This window comes from Heliconius melpomene, chromosome 12, assembly GCF_056956725.1.
Source record: "Heliconius melpomene rosina isolate 202511_hmr_F chromosome 12, ASM5695672v1, whole genome shotgun sequence".
Classification (NCBI taxonomy): Eukaryota; Metazoa; Arthropoda; class Insecta; order Lepidoptera; family Nymphalidae; genus Heliconius; species Heliconius melpomene.
Window position 1 is genome coordinate 6,783,123 of NC_140400.1, and position 18,692 is coordinate 6,801,814.

The following is an 18,692-nucleotide window of genomic DNA, read 5'->3' on the forward strand; positions in this document are numbered from 1 at the left end:
AGCCCCTTAACTCTACGTATGGTCGCAATCCCCATCCCCTTCCGAGCTATATAGTATAAGTATTAAATAATTGAATTGCTGTAAATAAAACATTTTTCGAGAAGAGTCTACATCATTTAAATACCAAAGATAACAATAACCTTACAAGAGACGCCCTTGCAAGTTTGTAGAATCTCTTCATTGTCACCGACCGATGTTCGACATAATAACAACATTTAGAACTGGTCCACCTACAAAGTGACAAACACTAGATGATCTCATAGGTCATATGCAGACACGCCTTGCACCTACTAGTATGTCATTTAAATTATCTTGAAACCATTAAAAATATAAAATTTTTAATCAGCTAACATACATATATGTTTTCTAGGTATACTGATGCCAGTCGTGGCATAGAGGTGAGCGCGACAGGTTGTGGGTTCGATTCTCACTCGAGAAATGAAATATTTAATATTTTTATTTCCTTGTTCTGGTAATGAGGTAAAGTGCAGCGTCGAGAGCGAAAAGTGGGGAACAGAAATGTGGGGAATGAATTGGGAACGGAAAGCATTAAATATTTCATTTCTTCGAGTAGGAATCGAACCCACAACCTGTCGCATTCCCAGTCAGACTTTAGTGCCTTATGTGTGTATAAAAAGAAATTAATGCATTTTTAATAACATTTTTGTTAACTATAAAGAAGAGGTAAAGTAAAGCAAAGAGATACATAATAAATATAGTTTCTATAGTGATCTATAAATAGTTTGATCATTAATGATTTTATGATTAGTCTACTATAATATAAAAACCATGTACACTAAACTAATGATTTGACTTTGAAGGTTTTTTTATACCATGTCACAGTCCATATTTGGAGTATTACATGTCGAGAGTAGCGGAACTTAACGCCGCGTTTACACAATTTGCTTATTTTAAGGTTAGTTATAGGTACCTATGTGGATGTAAAATATTCTTGAAGAAGTGGAGAAGTGACTTATTTGGTTAATCCTCCTTACTATTACTCGCTTATAGCAGGGCAGGCAGATATGGTAAATTATCAAGATGGTCCATTCAAACCGCAAGACCTTAATGATTGTCATGCAATCAATGAGCTTGGATCCAGGAAGGATTTAAGATAAAATTTAAGAGAAGATAAGGATTTAGGAAACCCACTTACATTGTATTTTAGTTAAGTTTAATATTAAGATTTTAAAATTTTCTCCGTCTGGTCAGAAAAAAGGAAAATGGAAGTTAATTCACCTGTCTTGTCACAAGAGCGAGGAAATGAAAATAGTGGTGCCGCGTTGTCCAAGCAAACAAGATAAAGGTTGAAAATAAAAAATACTTATATAGGAATATATATTTTTCCACTTAAAAAATAATAATTTCAAGTAACATAGAAATTGCATTAACCAGAGCGAATGCACTCAACACATCTAATTGATCTCACGTCAGTCCTCCAATTACTGTTATTGAATTTGTTCGACCGAACGTGTTGTGGGGAACGTTGCTTTAATAGCCAACTATTGGTATAATGTATTGAGTGCTTAGTTACTTTAGTTCATTATGACGAGGTTACAGGTTCGATTCTCATTTTAGGTCTAAGTTAACATTATTTATGGAATTGGTAAATGATATTGAGAATTGAGGCAAAGTCGATTTCAGACCAGTCTTGGCGCAGAAACACAAAGTGTGACTGTAAACGTTACTGGTGGTGGGTTCGATCCCCCACTCAAAGAAATGAAATATTTATTAATACCTATATTTCCATTTCTTCGCTCTGGTGTCGAGGCAACGCGCGGCGCTGAGTTCCGCCACTCAACACGCAATGCCTCCAGAATTTGGCGGAAAGTGGGGAACGGAGTGAATTAACACTAGGTTCCCTCTGCCTACCCTGCTGTGTGCGAAATGCAACAAGAACCACCACATGTGAGCACGAACTACTGCGAAGTGTTCGAAATATGAGATTAACAAAAATGTGTAATTCTAAAATATGCATCATTTATTTGGTTAAAGAGTTTCATTTACAATTGATAGAGTCTGTTCTTGTGAAGGTAAAGATGGAGTGATGCTATAATATGAAGAACAACTCGGAGCAATTTATGCAGGGCTTAGAAAAAGGTGCTGAGGAAGGCCTTAGGAGAAAATTACACTTAAAATTGAAATAACATCCATGTCCAAAAATCCAAGTACTGATTTGGAAATATTTCTAAAATATTCTGTAAATAGCCAAATCTGTTCAGTTTATGTTAACCTCCCAAAGTAAGAAGGTCAGTTTCAACCCCATTTCAAATTCAGTTTACAGAATTGGCGAGATTTGTAAGACTTGTTCTCCCAAAGCGTATTACGATGGGTCAAAGCTATTAAGAACTAGCAACAACTTCATTGCAACTTCATTTGCCAGAACTTTATGATCATCCTTGCAATGCTATTTTCATTTACCATACACTTTGGATAATTCCTTTTAAAACCGCTAACCTAACTTCTCAAGCACTCCTACTAAACTACGGTGCTTTGAGTAGCGGAACTGAACGCAGCACAAACTAAAGCGTGGAACCGAAAATTCACAAACAACCTAAATAAAGTTTGTTCGTCATTCCATATAAGCAAAGTTGTCCTAATTATCGCGCAGACATAATTAAATGTTTATACTATAAACGTAGTATTAGTTTCTTCTAGTTGTGGTTGTATTTAATTAACCAGTTAGTTTGACCTCACTCGCTTTGCGACCGTGTAAAACAGTTTGTACCAAACTTCCGTGTACTAATTTTGTTTTAAAATGCACAAATATATTATATTCATACAGTGAATTATTATGATTTATTTGAGGAGAGTGTTTGTGTTCTCTGTTTTCTATCACTTTTTAATACGCTTCTAACAGGTCGGCAGTTAAAAACTATGTAATAAAATGCAAGAAACTGAATTCGACCCATTTGTAATAATTCTAACGTCATGTAATTTGGCAATTATAGGTTATTAATTAAGGTGGTGTCATCGAGACGAGTCTAATGATGGAGTCGGGATCTAAATAGTGACACTGTTCAGAGGTTACTAGTAAACAACCATATATTTATTCCTGCTGCGTTTAGCTCCACCGTTTCTTTGTTACAGATTTAGTTTTTATTTCAAATTTCTTTTACTTTAGAAGCTCCATTATTTATGCAGATACCAATATTACGAGTATGAGGCAGTCGTGGAATAGTCCGATAGCGTCTGACTTGAACACGACGGTTGAGGATTCGATTTCCAAGCGGGGGAATGGTATTTAAATTGTTTTCATTTACTGTGGTAATTCCTCTGGCGTTTTGTCACTCAAAACGCAATCACTTGAAAATTTCGCGAAAAGTGGGAAATGGAGTATTATAACACTAAGTTCTCTTTATCTAAAGAATTATTTATAAATATAACATTTTTAAGCATAATTTGAAATAAATACAAGGAATACAACTAATTCTAGAGATAATTATAGTTAAAACGTAATAGCGATGCTAATGATGTACTAGAGGGAATGACTTTGAACTTGACGGTTAATAAATAATTGAAGAGTTAATTATTGTGATTATTTGAAATTCTTCGTCGAGTAAATTGTAATTTTTATTCTGTATTTTTATATTCTTATACATTGTTGGATGGGACAGTGACTGGCTGTTTTGGGTTCGATGTCCACTCGAGGAAATAAATATAATAATTTATTGTTCTGATAGGCAAAGTGTGGCTGACTCCACCACTCAATAGAGGAAGCAGAGTGTTTTAACACCAGATTTTTACTGTTTGCTGTGCCGTAGCTACTACTATCAAAACTGGTCCAACGAATAAAAATCGATGATAACATTAAAAAAATAACAATTAAACCAGCTTCAGAGGGAACCTAGTGTTAAAATACTCCGTTCCCCACAAAAACGATCCTGCTACTATTATTTTCATTAAAAAATCACTATAATATTACGTTAGATGTCCTTATTCCTTATGTAATACTTGAACTGTAGCGAGAAGCGATAACCCCGAGCTCTGACCGTCAACTACTAGTAAGTCCAAGGTAAACAAATAGATAAACAAATATAATATGAATTATTAATAAATTAAAATTAAAACAGCTTCAAGCTAAATCCCGCAAACAGCAGATGAAACTTAGTGTTATGACACTCCGTTCCCCACTTTCGAGTTGAGTGACTGTACTCAACGCCTCCGTTTTGCCTCGACACCAGAGCGAAGAAAATAGAAATATAAATTTAAAAATATATTTCATTTGCTCGAGTGGGGATTGAATCCACAACCAGTCACACTTGGTGCCCCTTCGCCACGACTGGCCTCGTTAATTATTAATGAAAATGCATATTATAGTTTTTATAATAATAAATATTAATAAAAATGCATATTATAATTTTTATAATAATAAATATTAATAAAAATGCATATTATAATTTTTATAGTAATAAATATTATTTATGAAGTCATCGTGGCGCAGTGGGATAGTTTCGGACTGTAAACACGATGGTCGTGAGTTTAAAAAGTTAAAAAGTAATATCAATGTAAATTACTATGTTGGACAAAATTGGACATAACTAAAATAATTTGGACAAAAATAAAATAATTCTTTAACTGAATTGTCTGAAATTTAAATTTTCAATATACGGATATTGTGTTTAAAATGATAATGTTATTAGAACACAAAAGTAATTTAGATTAGTTAATAAATAATTGTGTAGTTCAAGCGGGCGAAGTCGCGAACGGGTTGTTAGTAGATATACATACTATAAAAGGAAATTTATAAACATAGGGATTTTTTGGCTTTAACTAAATGTGATTAATATAAAAAAACAAAATCAAATTAAATAGTATTGTATATATGCTGTTTTTACAAATTGTTCCTATTATAACTAAGTATATTAATACATGTAAATCAAGGTCACTGTATTTTAGCAAATGTTAATTATCTTTTTTGCATCAAATGATCTTTTTTGAATCGAATCTGTTACTTCCTAAAGCTAAACCGAAATATATCAGAAAAACAAATGTCAAAAAAATATGAATGAGTGAAGTAACAAAAGAGTTACAGTTTTATACAAGAAAGTGTTTTTTTTTTATTAGAATTTTATTAATAATTAACTTATGCGCATTTACGTATAATTTGTATTATGTAATATATATGTTCCTACTCAACAATTAACGATGAGTTAACGATCGCTTCTAAATTATACAAAAATATTTACATTTTTTTAGCTTTACGCTGCGTCGCCCATGTAGGTAGGCAGAGGGAAATTAAAACATTTCATTTTTACATTCCACTCAACTTTCAAGACATTGTGGATTAAGGGTCGAAACTTAACACCGCGTTTTTTTTGTTACCAGAGCCAAGAAATAAAAAATATTAACCCAAGATGGAATTGAAGGAGGGCTTATTAATACTAGATTTTTTAAACCGGTCAAAGGTAGAGATAGCCTAGTGTTATGTCCGCCGCGTCTGCCCAAATTCGATTTTGCTTCTTAAGTGACGGAACTTAACGCCGCACCTAATACAGTTAAGTAAAACTTTACATTCAGGAGATCATATCAGGAAACAATAATTCTGAATTTTACTTCACTTACAAATTAAATGTGACTATTATTTATGTAAATATCGATATTAAGAACGAATCGATTACTATTAAAGGATTCGATTTCCGCGTTCGCTGCGATCAAAACTTGTTTTTTTGTCAATAGGAAATGAAGAACGGCCTTTAAAATATCACATATTTTTTTACAAAATACCTACAATAAGTCTACAATTAAAACGGTCGTACGATCTCATATATTTTATTTATATTAATATAATATTTTAATATAAAATATTATACAATAATAAAATTGATTTGAAATACATTTAATTAACATTGTCTATATTATACGTGACCCCATATCTCAAAAACTACTGGACTGATGATATTGATGACACTTAGGCTGTACTCTAAGTCTAAATAGATCATCTATAACACATTAAACTTAATAACAATATATCCTAAGGAGGACACAAATATACAAAACTTAAATTAGTGACATAGGAATCCAATATAAGAATAAAAGAAAAAGAAACAAAACACAAATATAAAAAATGGATTCTATTAGCATAATTATAGCAATGAATTAAAATTTTATATTATGTATTCGTGAACTAATGAATATTTTAAACAAGAATCAACAATGTCTGACTGTAAATGCGCTGGTTGTGGGTTCGAGCTCCATTGATGTAACTGTATTTTTTAGCTTTACGCTGGAAATCAGAGGGAGCCTGGGGAACTAGAGTTAGGACAATCCGTTCCCTATAAAGACATTTCCGTTTCCCCCCTTTTCGTCGAATACTAGAGGCATTGCGTGTTGAATAATATACATTTGGTATACAGAGTCACTAAGATTTTTAATTTCTTATATCTATAATATGGTACACATTTGTAATCAAACCCGCTACACATCATCGCTTACCAACCATACTAACACATTACACATATATATTTTACTATAAAAGTATTCATTTACATATGGAACATCACGTCACTTATAATACATACGAATTATCACAAAACTCCCGGAAAACACGTCTTACAGCAAAAAAAACAAGTAATAAATATTAAACAAACGTATTTTTATCACAACTTCATATCACGTCATATAAGTTTGAACCTCTACTATATTTTAGCAAATATTCGTTCACTTTAGGAAATAAAAGTCTTCTATTGTGTTGACTGTATGCCACGTCGAAATGATTCCACAATGGATCATCCACCAGTTTCGCTTCTAACAAATTGGGCACTTTCATAACTAACCAGTCAATGTCTTTAGTATCCACTAAATGGTCGTTTTGACCGTACATAATCAAAAATGGGGTTGTTACTGCGCTTAGATTATAAATTGGGGGATGATTTTGGCCGTACAACGCTAGATTTTTGGACTTTCCATAGTCGAATTTTTGAAAACGCGACGTCATCATACTTTGGCCGTATCTTGCCATGTTGTGGATTGAAGTTCCAGATGGAAAATGCCTAAATAATTTGGTCAAAGTTTCATTTGTTATTGAACCTGGATGGAATGAATCAAACAGAGATTCGCCTATGCCACAAACAGTAGTTGAAATCGAATTTAATTGGCAAAAGAATTCCAGAAATTCTTGGCTTACGCCACCCCTCGCTAAAAATTCGTGAATGCCTACAGTATAAAGTAGATCTTCAAATACTTTTATAGATATAGCGGAAATTCTATAAATTTTTGATCGTGTATACGTTTGTCTTGCAGCTGGAGCCAATCCAACTAAAAGATTCACCTTATTGCAGTATCCAGGTCTTTCAGAACACATCACAAAAAATGTTCCAGCTCCTTGAGAATATCCAACATAGTTAAGTGTTTTTTCATTTGTATACTTCAACACGTAATCGATAGTAGCCGATACATCATAAAAACCACTCTCATCAACAGAGAACTGCCAAAAATCTGGATCAGTATCAGGGTTAAGGCGCACATGACGTCTAGCATAGTAATTACCACGTTGGTTTCCAACCCATAGATCATAACAGGCATCCGCTAGTAAAAAAGCCATACCAGCATCTGGTCCAGCATCCAGGAATGCGTCCGAACTGAGAAGAAGTCCATGCATGAGTATAACTGGTGGTCTTCTCATTTTCTTAAAACACCGTTTCGAGTTCATCCGAAAAATCGTCAAAATATACCCATCTTCCGTTACCACTGTGTGTTCCTCAGAATAATATCCATATTTTGCAGTAATTTGAGTGAAATTTTGGAACGGACCCTTGGAGTAGCCCAAGAATTTTTTTAGTTCATTGGGTAGGACTCGCGACCGTATCACATTGGCTATTATTATCGCGACAGAGAGCAACAACACATTGAATGTGACGTTAGCTTTTGAAGCCATGATATCAACTGACGATACAAACGGTCGCTAAAATAAAAATAAAATGTTGTATTTAAATACGTTGTATTAAGAAGTAAGTTTAAACGGAACCAGGTCCAAGGTAATATTATCAGCTAATTTTGTTCTACATGTTTATGTATGTGTATAATAAATATATAAAGCAGGTTAATTGGTATTATATATTAATTGTTATTTAATTTTTTTTGCGATGCTGAACTCCTCCACTCAACAGGGTAATGTCTCGAAAATTGGCGCTGAAAAGTGGGTAAACCACCACTCTCTTAACACTAAGCTCCATCCCAGAGTAATTTCTGCTATATGCGGAATACAGCGCGAAGCTTCATCAAATATTTTAGCTTTATTTACCTTTATATTTCCACGCTTTCACAAAATTAGGAAGAAAGTTTAGAGACATATCTCATTGTTTCAACTTTGATTTTCAAGTTAGACTTAATTAGATATACACACGCTCTTAAATTGGATTCGAATCTACAATCATCGAATTTTGAAAATGTCAACTAATAATTATTTAATGGTTATAATAAGTTTCATCTTGATATTAAATAAAATAACACTACAACTTTTAAATAATACTACTAATACATCGAACTTGTTTATAATACGTTTCGAGTTTTTTTATCACGTTTTAGTTAAACTGGTTGGATTTTTATTGTTATTTATTAAACATGCTAAAGGTGGCGAATCGTGGTTCAGCGGGACAGCATCTCAGAGGGGAAAATTTGCACGTTTTAAAGTATTATTTGCCTTGTTACCAAAGCGAGGAATTGATAATCTATATATATAAAAGGACTTGTCCTCACTGACTGAGGTAAGACGCACGCACAGCCGTAATCGCTGTGCGTAGAAACGTGGAATTTGGACAGATGTTTACTTTCGTAATCTGGACATCCACTAAGAAGGTATTTTGAAAAATTTTAACCCTAAAAGGGTGAAATCGGGGTTGAAAGTTTGTATGGAAAAAAAATTGAATCGCCACAGATTTTTATAAAATTAGAATTTTAATTTTAGACTCTTAAAAGTATTTAATTGAACACATGTTTCATGGTTTTTTAGAATTCTTCCCCTAAGGGTGCAAATAAGCAGGCGAAGCTGCGCGTGTCCGCTAGTATTAAATATTTCTTTCCCTCGAGCGGCAATCGAACCCACAAACATCGCGTTTACAGTCGCACGCTTGTTGCGCCGCGACGACCTCAAACCTATATTACCCCACAATAATTGCTCCACAGATTACCAATTTGAATATTACAATTTAATTTTGTTAATTAAAATAAAAAAAACCTTCAAAACCTTAATAATAAACCTTAATCTACATCGCTTTCCAAATTTAGTTAAGTTATTTATTTCCGTTTCCGGATTACGACCAGTTGTTAAACTGACCGTGAAACGTCTTATCTTATATAGATAACTATCATATGCCTACGGTTTCGTCTAATTCCTTCTTTATGTTAGATTTATATAATAGAGGCAGAGAAAATCTATATAATATAGGCAAAGAAAGAGAAAGAGAGAGAAGCGTCAAGACATACCATTATTCGCTTTCTATCTAAATTCGACTTTTCGATTCGGAAAAAAACACTATTTAGTTTCCCCGACACCCTGCGTTGCCTCGTTATTAGTATGGAGAGGGGAAATAAAAATAATTAATTCCAGCGAGTAGGAATCGAACCCATAACCATCGAGTTTACAGATACACGCTGTCGGTGCTGCGATGCAGTAGCCTTATAAATAAATCAACAGAACACACTGCGTGGGCTTGGGCCCGTAATCGTATATAGAGGATGGCGCCTAATATGTAATTGACATTGAACTTATTTCTTAGAAATAAAAATATAGTTCAATAAATAGAACCCGACTACTGATAACCGCCCTCTAAAAAAAAAAAAACAAGAAAATATTCTTAGCTGAAATTGTTACTTACAAACTAGGTATGTAATATATCGCTTCTATAAAATAAATAAGATATACATAATATATTTCGATGAATGAAGAAGAATACATTCTGATTTTCAAAAGATCCTCGTGGTAGAATTAGGCCCCTTATAATTCAAGAAACTACATGGCGGAACCCTACGCCACCCTCTATTTTTCCCTGACTGGTAATCGAACTATTGCTTTTACAGTCAGACCCTATTATTATATACTATGCTATTATTATGTTAGAATATCGAGAAAAATTGTGTTAATTACATAAACAATTATAATTAGCCTTCATATTTGCTCTTTAACCTTATTGACAGAACATTTTTATAGTTGTATCTAGAATTTAAGGTTAAATATATTCTAATACTATATATTTTTTTAGTGTCACGCTGTAGAGACTCATATCACTCACTTCTATACTCACGGCCCAATTATCGGAAATGAATGCGCACGCGCACCTCTGAATTAACAAAACATTGCATATTTAATATCCAAACTCAACACTACACTACCTCTTGTGTTACTAGAGCGAGAAAATGTAAATAATTAATTTCCAAGTCGCAATCGAACCCATAATCGTTGTGGTAACAGAGTGTTATAACACTTGTTCCGTGCCCAACAACGATCGGGATACGGGAAGCTAAAATATAGGATAAATAGATAATTTCTTCCACCAAGCCTATTTGGGTCACTATTACCATGCACTGCTGCTAGTTCCTCTCATCATGTAACCTGATGGAACGCAATGGCATTCTCTTTTTAATTTATGCTTGTTCAGCGTAGTATTAAAACACTACATTCACCTCTACATTATTAACCACATACGAAAATAGAGTTTCTTGAAATTTAAATGTCAATTCGCTCTGCCAACAAGGCTAAGCGCGGAGTTTAATTCCGTCAGTCAACACGCAATGCATCCAGATTTCTGCGGAAAGTCATTACGTATTAGGTGGCGGAACTTAACGTCGCGCTTTGCCTAGCTACAAAAGCGAAGAACCGGAAACATATTTCATTCCCCCACTTCCGAGGTAATTATAGGTACCCATAAACGTCAAACTTATTTGACGTGTCCTTATATCTATGTGGCATCGTAGCTCCCAAATAGATGAACTGATTATAATTTAGTTTTTTTTATATAGAACTTCACGTTGTGTCCCGCATATGAGTAGACAGAGGAAACCCAGTGTTAAGATACTCCATTCCCCACTTTCCGCTGATTGTTTTTAATGAACCTTCCGACAGGATTAATTTCAGTTGATAAAATTATTATATCACTAATAGACGAATGCCACCCCACTCTGCTTGTGACCATAATACTACTGCAATATGGTCGAAACGTCGAGTTTCCAAATAAATATAATAATATTTTTTTTAACTCACTACTGCATCCTATATATAGCAGGATAGGCAGAGCGAATTTAGTGTTGAGACACTCCGTTCCAATTTCTGTCCAATTTTCGAGACATACGCGTTAAACGCTGCGCTTTGTCTTATTAGCAGAGCGGGAAAATTAATAAACAATAATAATAAAAAATAATTCAATCAGTTTCATACATTCCCTTTATTAAACGCGGATACGGCCGGCTGACCCAGTTCGCGCGATCGATAGGGGTCTACGACCGGCCCATGTGCTCGCTATATCTGTTATCTGAATGAAACCTCATTCAGATTCGAGATAGGTTAGCGTCTATCCACTATATTAGGCTGTAGAATTTAGAGACGATGTCCTAATTATGGGAAATTATTTTAGGAAATTAGAAAATGGTAGACGATGTCACCAAACAACCAATATTTGACTGAAATAAGATCATCTGTTCAGGAGCTACGATGTTATGGACAGAAGTAGAATACAAATAGAGTGGAATCCAAAAATATTTTCAAATAGCGGTTCTGTCACGTATGAGTAAAGGGAGAGACAAAAAATAAGGGTAAGACAAGATCTCATTTTTTCTCCCTCTCTTGAGATTTTCTCTTAAAGCTCTCAAAGGAACAATTTCAGCGTTCCACGCCGCGTGGTTTGGGCTATGCGCTGTCTATAAGTTACTAGATAACGGTAGGTAAAGTTTTATATAATCATAAAAATGAAAAATTATATAATTAAGCACAATTGAATGTATTGAGAAAAAAAAAACACCTTCACGGTCTGTCCCATATACAGCAAGGTCGGCAGAGAGATCCTAGTGTTAAGACCCTCCGTTCCCCACTTTCCGCCGTATTTTAAAATGACAGGCTTTTGAATTGGTGCCAGAGCTAAGGAATAATAATTCATTCCCTCCAGGAATCGAACCCACAAACGTTGCGTTAGAGTTGGTAGACACACCCTTGTGTCGCTTGCACCACGACGGCCTCAATGAATATATTCAGCTTAGACACAAATCCTATTCTGTTCAATCTCTGAATGGAAATTGGTATACAGATGAATATTACCAATATAACTTATATAATTATTATTGTTAGTATTAACAATAAACATACATATGTGAATATACATGTTGATTTGTCTATTCATTTACGTTGAATTTATTTCTATTTCTCCATTCTGACAAAACAAAGCGCGGCGTTAAGTTCCGTACCTTAATATGCAATGCGATCAACAGAGGATCTTGATATCAGATTTTCTATCCCTATCCTACTAAATGCGGGATAGAGAGCGAGACTGAAACAAACCTACTGTAGTAAGGCGAACGAAAATCTTACAGTTTAAAAGCTGTCCTAACCAGGAATCGAATTTAGAACCTCTTTAATCTTCATTCTACTATATAAATACTAACCCTAAAGAAGAAAATTGCTTATTTTAATTTCACATAAATACTTTAAAATCTTCCCAAGGAATTGTTTAATAGGAAATAGAAATTCTATAGAAATCTGCTTCATACATGTCAGTGGCACGGCTATGACTTAAAACGGAAGCATTGTATGAGATGCATTTGAATTCAACATAATATAGACCTTGAATTTTCTAAACATACCTGATGCGAATAATTCTTAAGAAGAAATCTGGAATAACAATAAAACGTTCCTAGCTTCTCGTGTAGGTTGTAGAATTAGAATATTTCTCACAACTGTGATAGTTCAGTTTATATTTCATAGTTTAATTTAAAATATTTTATTAGTACATTGTTTATCCTTAGCGGGGTAGCCAGAAAGTACGGAGAGTCTAACGCTAAGGTGTCTACGTACCTCTTTCGCCTCGTCCACTGTCAGCACATGAACCATCCCGTCCTCGTATTTTTTACGTAACCTTCCCTCAGAACTATCTACACTGTATTCTCGGTAGACTGCCCGTCTTATTACACCTCTTTCTTCATTTTTTTAACGTTTTTTTGTCATTCATTCTCTCGACTTAGTTCTTCAAATATTCTGCAAAACTTTTGTAATCACTTTTGAATTTAAGAAAGGACTTGTCGATACCTGCTAGCTGCTCAACAGTTAATCTTTTTAATAAACTCGTGTAAGGTGATTACTAAATATTTATTTAGTTAATAATTTATTTTTTTAATACAATAATAAAAAATGTTTTGGGAATGTTTATTTTGCTGAGTAGAGCAAGGTAGGCTCAAGCCAAAATTTCCCAAATTTCGAGACTCTGTGTTGGGTGGGGGAACTCACTCACGGCTTTTTATCGAAGCGAGGAAATGATAAGATTTCATTCCCCCGATTGGGAATCAAACCCACATCCGTCACGTTATCAGCCAGAGAATTTTGTTATATTTATATGTTCGTAAAAAACGATAAAAAATCTTATTTAAATTTGAATTTTGGTGTCAATCGTATATATGATGGTAAAAACATCCTCCCTATGCTACAGATAACACAGAAAGTTAAATTAAATGTTAATGCTCTTTAAGCCGTATGTCTACCTGCAAAGTTAGTAACGACGTAGAATGTAAATTTGCGATTTAATTATGTACGAGTGAAAGTACGTAAAAAGTAACTAAAATTTAAATGTAGATGTGGTACACTAAAAAAGTTGATTAAATAATGAAAAAAGGAGTCGGTTCTACATCAGTTTTGTTATATAATATAATAGGCTTTGATATGTTTTGTAGGGAAAAATAAAAAAAAATGTTAAAAGTTATTCAAAAATTGTTACTGTATTTCATTTTAAACGACTGCTGTGTATCATATAAAACATACTATAATTATGTTTAATTTTTCTTGGATTTCCTAATTGCAATTAAATGTCTATAGGACAAGCATCGTAGACTCAGAATATAAGCTTTCAGTTTAATTTTCATTTGAGGGATTGAATTATTTTCTCGCTCTAGTGACATGATAAAGCGTGGTGTTGAACTCCGAAGAAATGAAGGCGAAGTGGGAAACGGAATGTCTTAACATCAGGCTCCCTCTGCCTACCACGCTTTATGCGGGAAAAATAATGAAGCCGGGAAAAATGAAATGTTAACTAAAAACGTAAAATCCATACATATTTAACCACAGGTTTACCCATATAGTTCCGATACGTCAATTGATACATCCGACCAAATTATATATAATTTTCCGGTAATAACATCCGGTTCGGTAGTAACATCCGGCTTATTACTGAAATGAATCACTTGGCTTCAACTACAGCGAGAGTAAGAAAATTACTTAAAACATAGTTAAGTGACAGGGTTGCTAAAGGAAGGTGAAGTATGCCAAGGCTCTTCTTTCTCCATTTTTCACCCAATTATAATTTGGACATAGAAATAAATAGTGTTTTCAGCTCTACGCGTCATCATACATAGCAGGACTGGCGGAGAGAACTTAAGTGTTTAGACATTTCGTTTTCCACTTCCCACTTGAATTCAAGTGTGGAGTGGAAAACTTAACGCAGTGCTTTGTAGGGATTGATGATCATGTCAATAGTTTAACATTTTGATGACAAAACACAGTGCTCAGCTTTATAGGATAAACAAATATTCACGTGAGAAATTGGAATCCACGACTACCTGAAACCCAAAGAACTCACGACTATATAAATCTTCAATTTGACTGTCGTATAAAGTAATCGGAGAACTGTTCTCAATCGTATTTAAATGCAATAGGAATAGCACTGAGGTACGTTGAGATTTAGATTGTATAGAATTTAAATAATTTATATATATTAAACTAGTTTAAGATATAGGTGTCTGAAGGGGGGATGAAACCATCCTAAGAGTTCATATATTTGGCAACGTCATTTCTAATACTATTCTTAAGAAAATATTAACAAATTTGAACTTTATAATTTAACGAAAGTTACGAGGCCATCCCAATTTTATATTACATGACAATACTTATTGGTTTTGTGTAGAGAAACTTTCAGGTTTTATAGGTTCAGGTAGGTTTCAGGTTTCAGATCTGTGATTAATGCGTGTTGATTGGTGGAAATTAACGCCGCGCTTTCTTTTTTGTCATCAAACCGAGATAATGAACCGAGGTAATAGAACCTGTGACACCCACATTCATAGGCAGACCACATGCTACTTCGACCTAATTCTTTGATATCTGAAACACAAAATTAAAAGGATAGAATGGAGTGAGGTAGCACCAGACCCTCTGGTTGAGAATATGATAATAAGCTAGCACTTAACTATTATTTATAGCAAAAAAAGTCACCTCGATCCTTCTATAAATCTTTATAAGGAATAACCAAGAATAATTTATGATCCATAATAACAAACTGTAAAATAAACTTAGTTAATAACTAGCTTATTTAATAAAAATATATTTACTCGAGCAAATATTTAATACCTCCATACATATAAAAATTTAAACACATCGTCCAATCCAACAATAAATATAGATATATCTAAAAAGAATTTTCTCACATTTTCTTACACAAAAGAATATTAAACAATAAAATTGATAAAACAACATCAAAGTGTTTACTGAAGCCATGGATGTATTGACAATGGAGCTTACTGAAAAATGAAAAGATTTTCAGTTTCACTCACATTTGCTCTGTAGTCTCTTTTATATACGACTTCGTGTGAACGAACTCCTTATACGTTCTGTGTAATTGAATTGATTTTTTTAGCTTCACGCTGTTTCCCGCATAAGCAGGTTAGGTAGAGGGAATCTCTAATCACTCAACACGCAATGTCTCGAAAATTAGAAGAAAAATGGGAAACGGAGTGTCTTATCACTTGTTTCCTTCTACCTCTCCTGTGCTATCTTCATTTCAATCTACTAACACCATATTTTCTGTAACTAAAGCCAGGCCAAGCTAGGCAAATCTAGATTGACACAGAAATGTAGATCTAGACAAACATTTACACAGTTGCTTAATTCCTCGATCACAAGCAAGCTTACAGATGACCTGATTTCCTTGCAGATAGGGCCCAATTATAATATATATAGTGAGCTCTTCGTGCTGTTGAATTTATTAGTAAGTGCTTTACAAATATTTACGTTGCTTAAGTTTTATAAATTGCTATTAATTTATATTTTATTTTATTGGCACTAAGAGACTAGAGACTTGCGATGCGATGGACAGACCAAGTGAAGGCTGCCCTCAATGACCCTCTCTACGAGTGCACCAGGCAGACAGTCAACCGCGTAGAATGACGTCGGACTGTGTGGCGCACCACCAACCTTTAAAAAAGACGACCACGATCGCTCTGTCAAGAGTGAAACGACAAAGAAGAAGAATACATATAGCTTTAGAATATTAAAAATCTTTTAAAATAGAAAAATCACATTCCATTTCATTCAGTTAGCAAAAATAGAGAATTTCCAGAGTTACCTTATTACTTTGGTCAGATAAGTTTTACGCCAAACCAAAATTAAATTACCGTTCACGGTAACTGGCTGGGAGGGGAATTATGAGAATTTATCACCTCCATGATTTGATTAAGAAAACTTGAACAAACTCAGCATTGTGAGAAATTAGGTGGTCTCAGTTTAAATTTTATTTGGTATTTTATGTAAGAACTAACTTTTAACTGCGGCTTCGCCTGCACAGTCAAATGGTTAGAACCAAGAGATGTGTATGACGTATGACACATTTTAAATGTTAGGGTAACCCTTCATCGATAAATGACCTATTTAACACAAAAACCTTTTTTTTATTCGAACCACTACTTCCTAAGGTTCCTAAGAAGCATTCAACTAAAATATACAAAGTAATTAAAACCTGACCCTTTGTAGCGTAGTAACGTATGTTCTAAGTGTAAAAGTGATAGTGGGGTTCGATTCATACTCGGAAGAATGAATTGTTTTGATTTCATTACTCAAGTAGCAAGACAAAAAGTGTCGTTAAATTCTGCTACTCAACACGTAATCAAAATAATATTATCTATATATATAAAAGGATTTGTCCTCACTGACTGAGGTAAGACGCGCGCACAGCCGTAACCGCTGTGCGTAGAAACGTGAAATTTGGACAGATGTTTACTTTCGTAATCTGGACATCCACTAAGAAGGGATTTTGAAAAACTTTAACCGTAAAGGGGGAAATAGGGGTTGAAAGTTTGTATGAAAAAAAATTTAAATCGGCATCGATTTTCATAAAATTTAAAATTTACATTTTTAAAAGTATTTAATTGAACACGTGTTTCATCGTTTTCTAGAATTCTTCCCCTAAGGGTATTTAATTGAACATGTGTTTCATGTTTTTCTAAAATTCACCATATAAGGGGTTGAAAGTTTGTATGGAAAAATCGCCACCGATTTTTATAAAATTAGAAATTTAGACTCTTAAAAACATTTCATTGAACACATGTTTTATGGTTTATTAGAATTCACCCCCATAATACGCAAGCGAAGTTGCGCGCGTCCGCTAGTTTATTATATTTGTAATACAGAGTAAAGTTAAAGAACTAAATAAAAATACTGAAATGCTCATATATATTACAGGTATTCCCGTTCAACTTTACCCTATTTATCGAGCTGACGTATCAAATTACTAAATTTCGAGAGCCATTATACCTCACTATCCCACGGGATCACATTTTGTTATCATGAAATCCTTCTGTTATTGGTAATAACAGGACGATTTATATATTGTATATAGGTGTTGAGGCAGTCTTGTGTTCGATTTCCACTCGGAGAAATTAATTATTTTCATTTTTATTTTCTCTCTGTTTACGAAACAAAGCGTGCAATGCATGTCTCAAAAATTGGTCGTCTTGAACCGTACTGGCGTAACCGACGCGTTGGGCATATTGTCTTGAAACTAGGTTCCCATTGCTTATCCTACTGTACCTATATGGGATACCTTGACAGTAAGTAAATAAACAAAAAGTACATGAAAAGAAAGTGAAACGTGTTGGGACACGTGTAATATTTCGAGATTTTATCAAAAGCTCTTTAAATGGAGATTTTATACGGCGTCAGTTTCTAAACGTAACAGGTGCCAAATTATTTAGCAAGAGAAAGTTACAATGTACGATGTCAGATAAAAAATATATTTATTTCAGTTTTACATATTATTTAGATACATAGAAAGTAATGAAACCAGCTTAGTAAAAAGAAATAAATAAACAGTCAGAGTTCCCGCCTGGCTTATACGCTCCTTTCTCTGCATCAGCTGACGATCTACGACGTTTGGCAGCGGTCCTACACACCCACGGGGCGGCAGCTGACGTTCACCATGCCTTATAATAGACAACTCTTTAAAGCATTTCACGAGTTATCACTTGAGAGGAAAAAAAAGAGGACCGACAAAATTTGTCATCTAGCTCACGAACTATTTGTCCTGTTGCCAGAGCGAGAAAATAATAAAAAAAATCTTCAATGTTTTAAATGGACATTATAATTGCCAATATCCATTTTATATTTCAAATAATCGTTGAAAATTAGTTTTCCACTCAAATATTCATTCATCACGACCCAATATAGAAGTTAGCGGGCATTCTTGCAATACCAATTCCACACAGCTATTGCCTCTAGGAAATAGTTAGCTGTAGCC

At 34.0% G+C, this 18,692-nt stretch overlaps 2 protein-coding genes across 3 annotated transcripts in view; both read right to left on the reverse strand.

Annotated features, from left to right (window-relative positions):
* LOC146533662 (uncharacterized) overlaps positions 1-18,692 on the reverse strand; it is a 125,248-nt gene that overhangs the window by 35,898 nt on the left and 70,658 nt on the right. The gene's annotated exons all lie outside the window — the stretch shown is intronic.
* On the reverse strand, positions 5,829-7,882 carry LOC146533663 (gastric triacylglycerol lipase-like). The gene has a single exon (XM_085194396.1). The coding sequence runs from the start codon at positions 7,874-7,876 to the stop codon at positions 6,608-6,610; it is 1,269 nt and encodes a 422-aa protein (XP_085050522.1). The 5' UTR covers positions 7,877-7,882; the 3' UTR covers positions 5,829-6,607.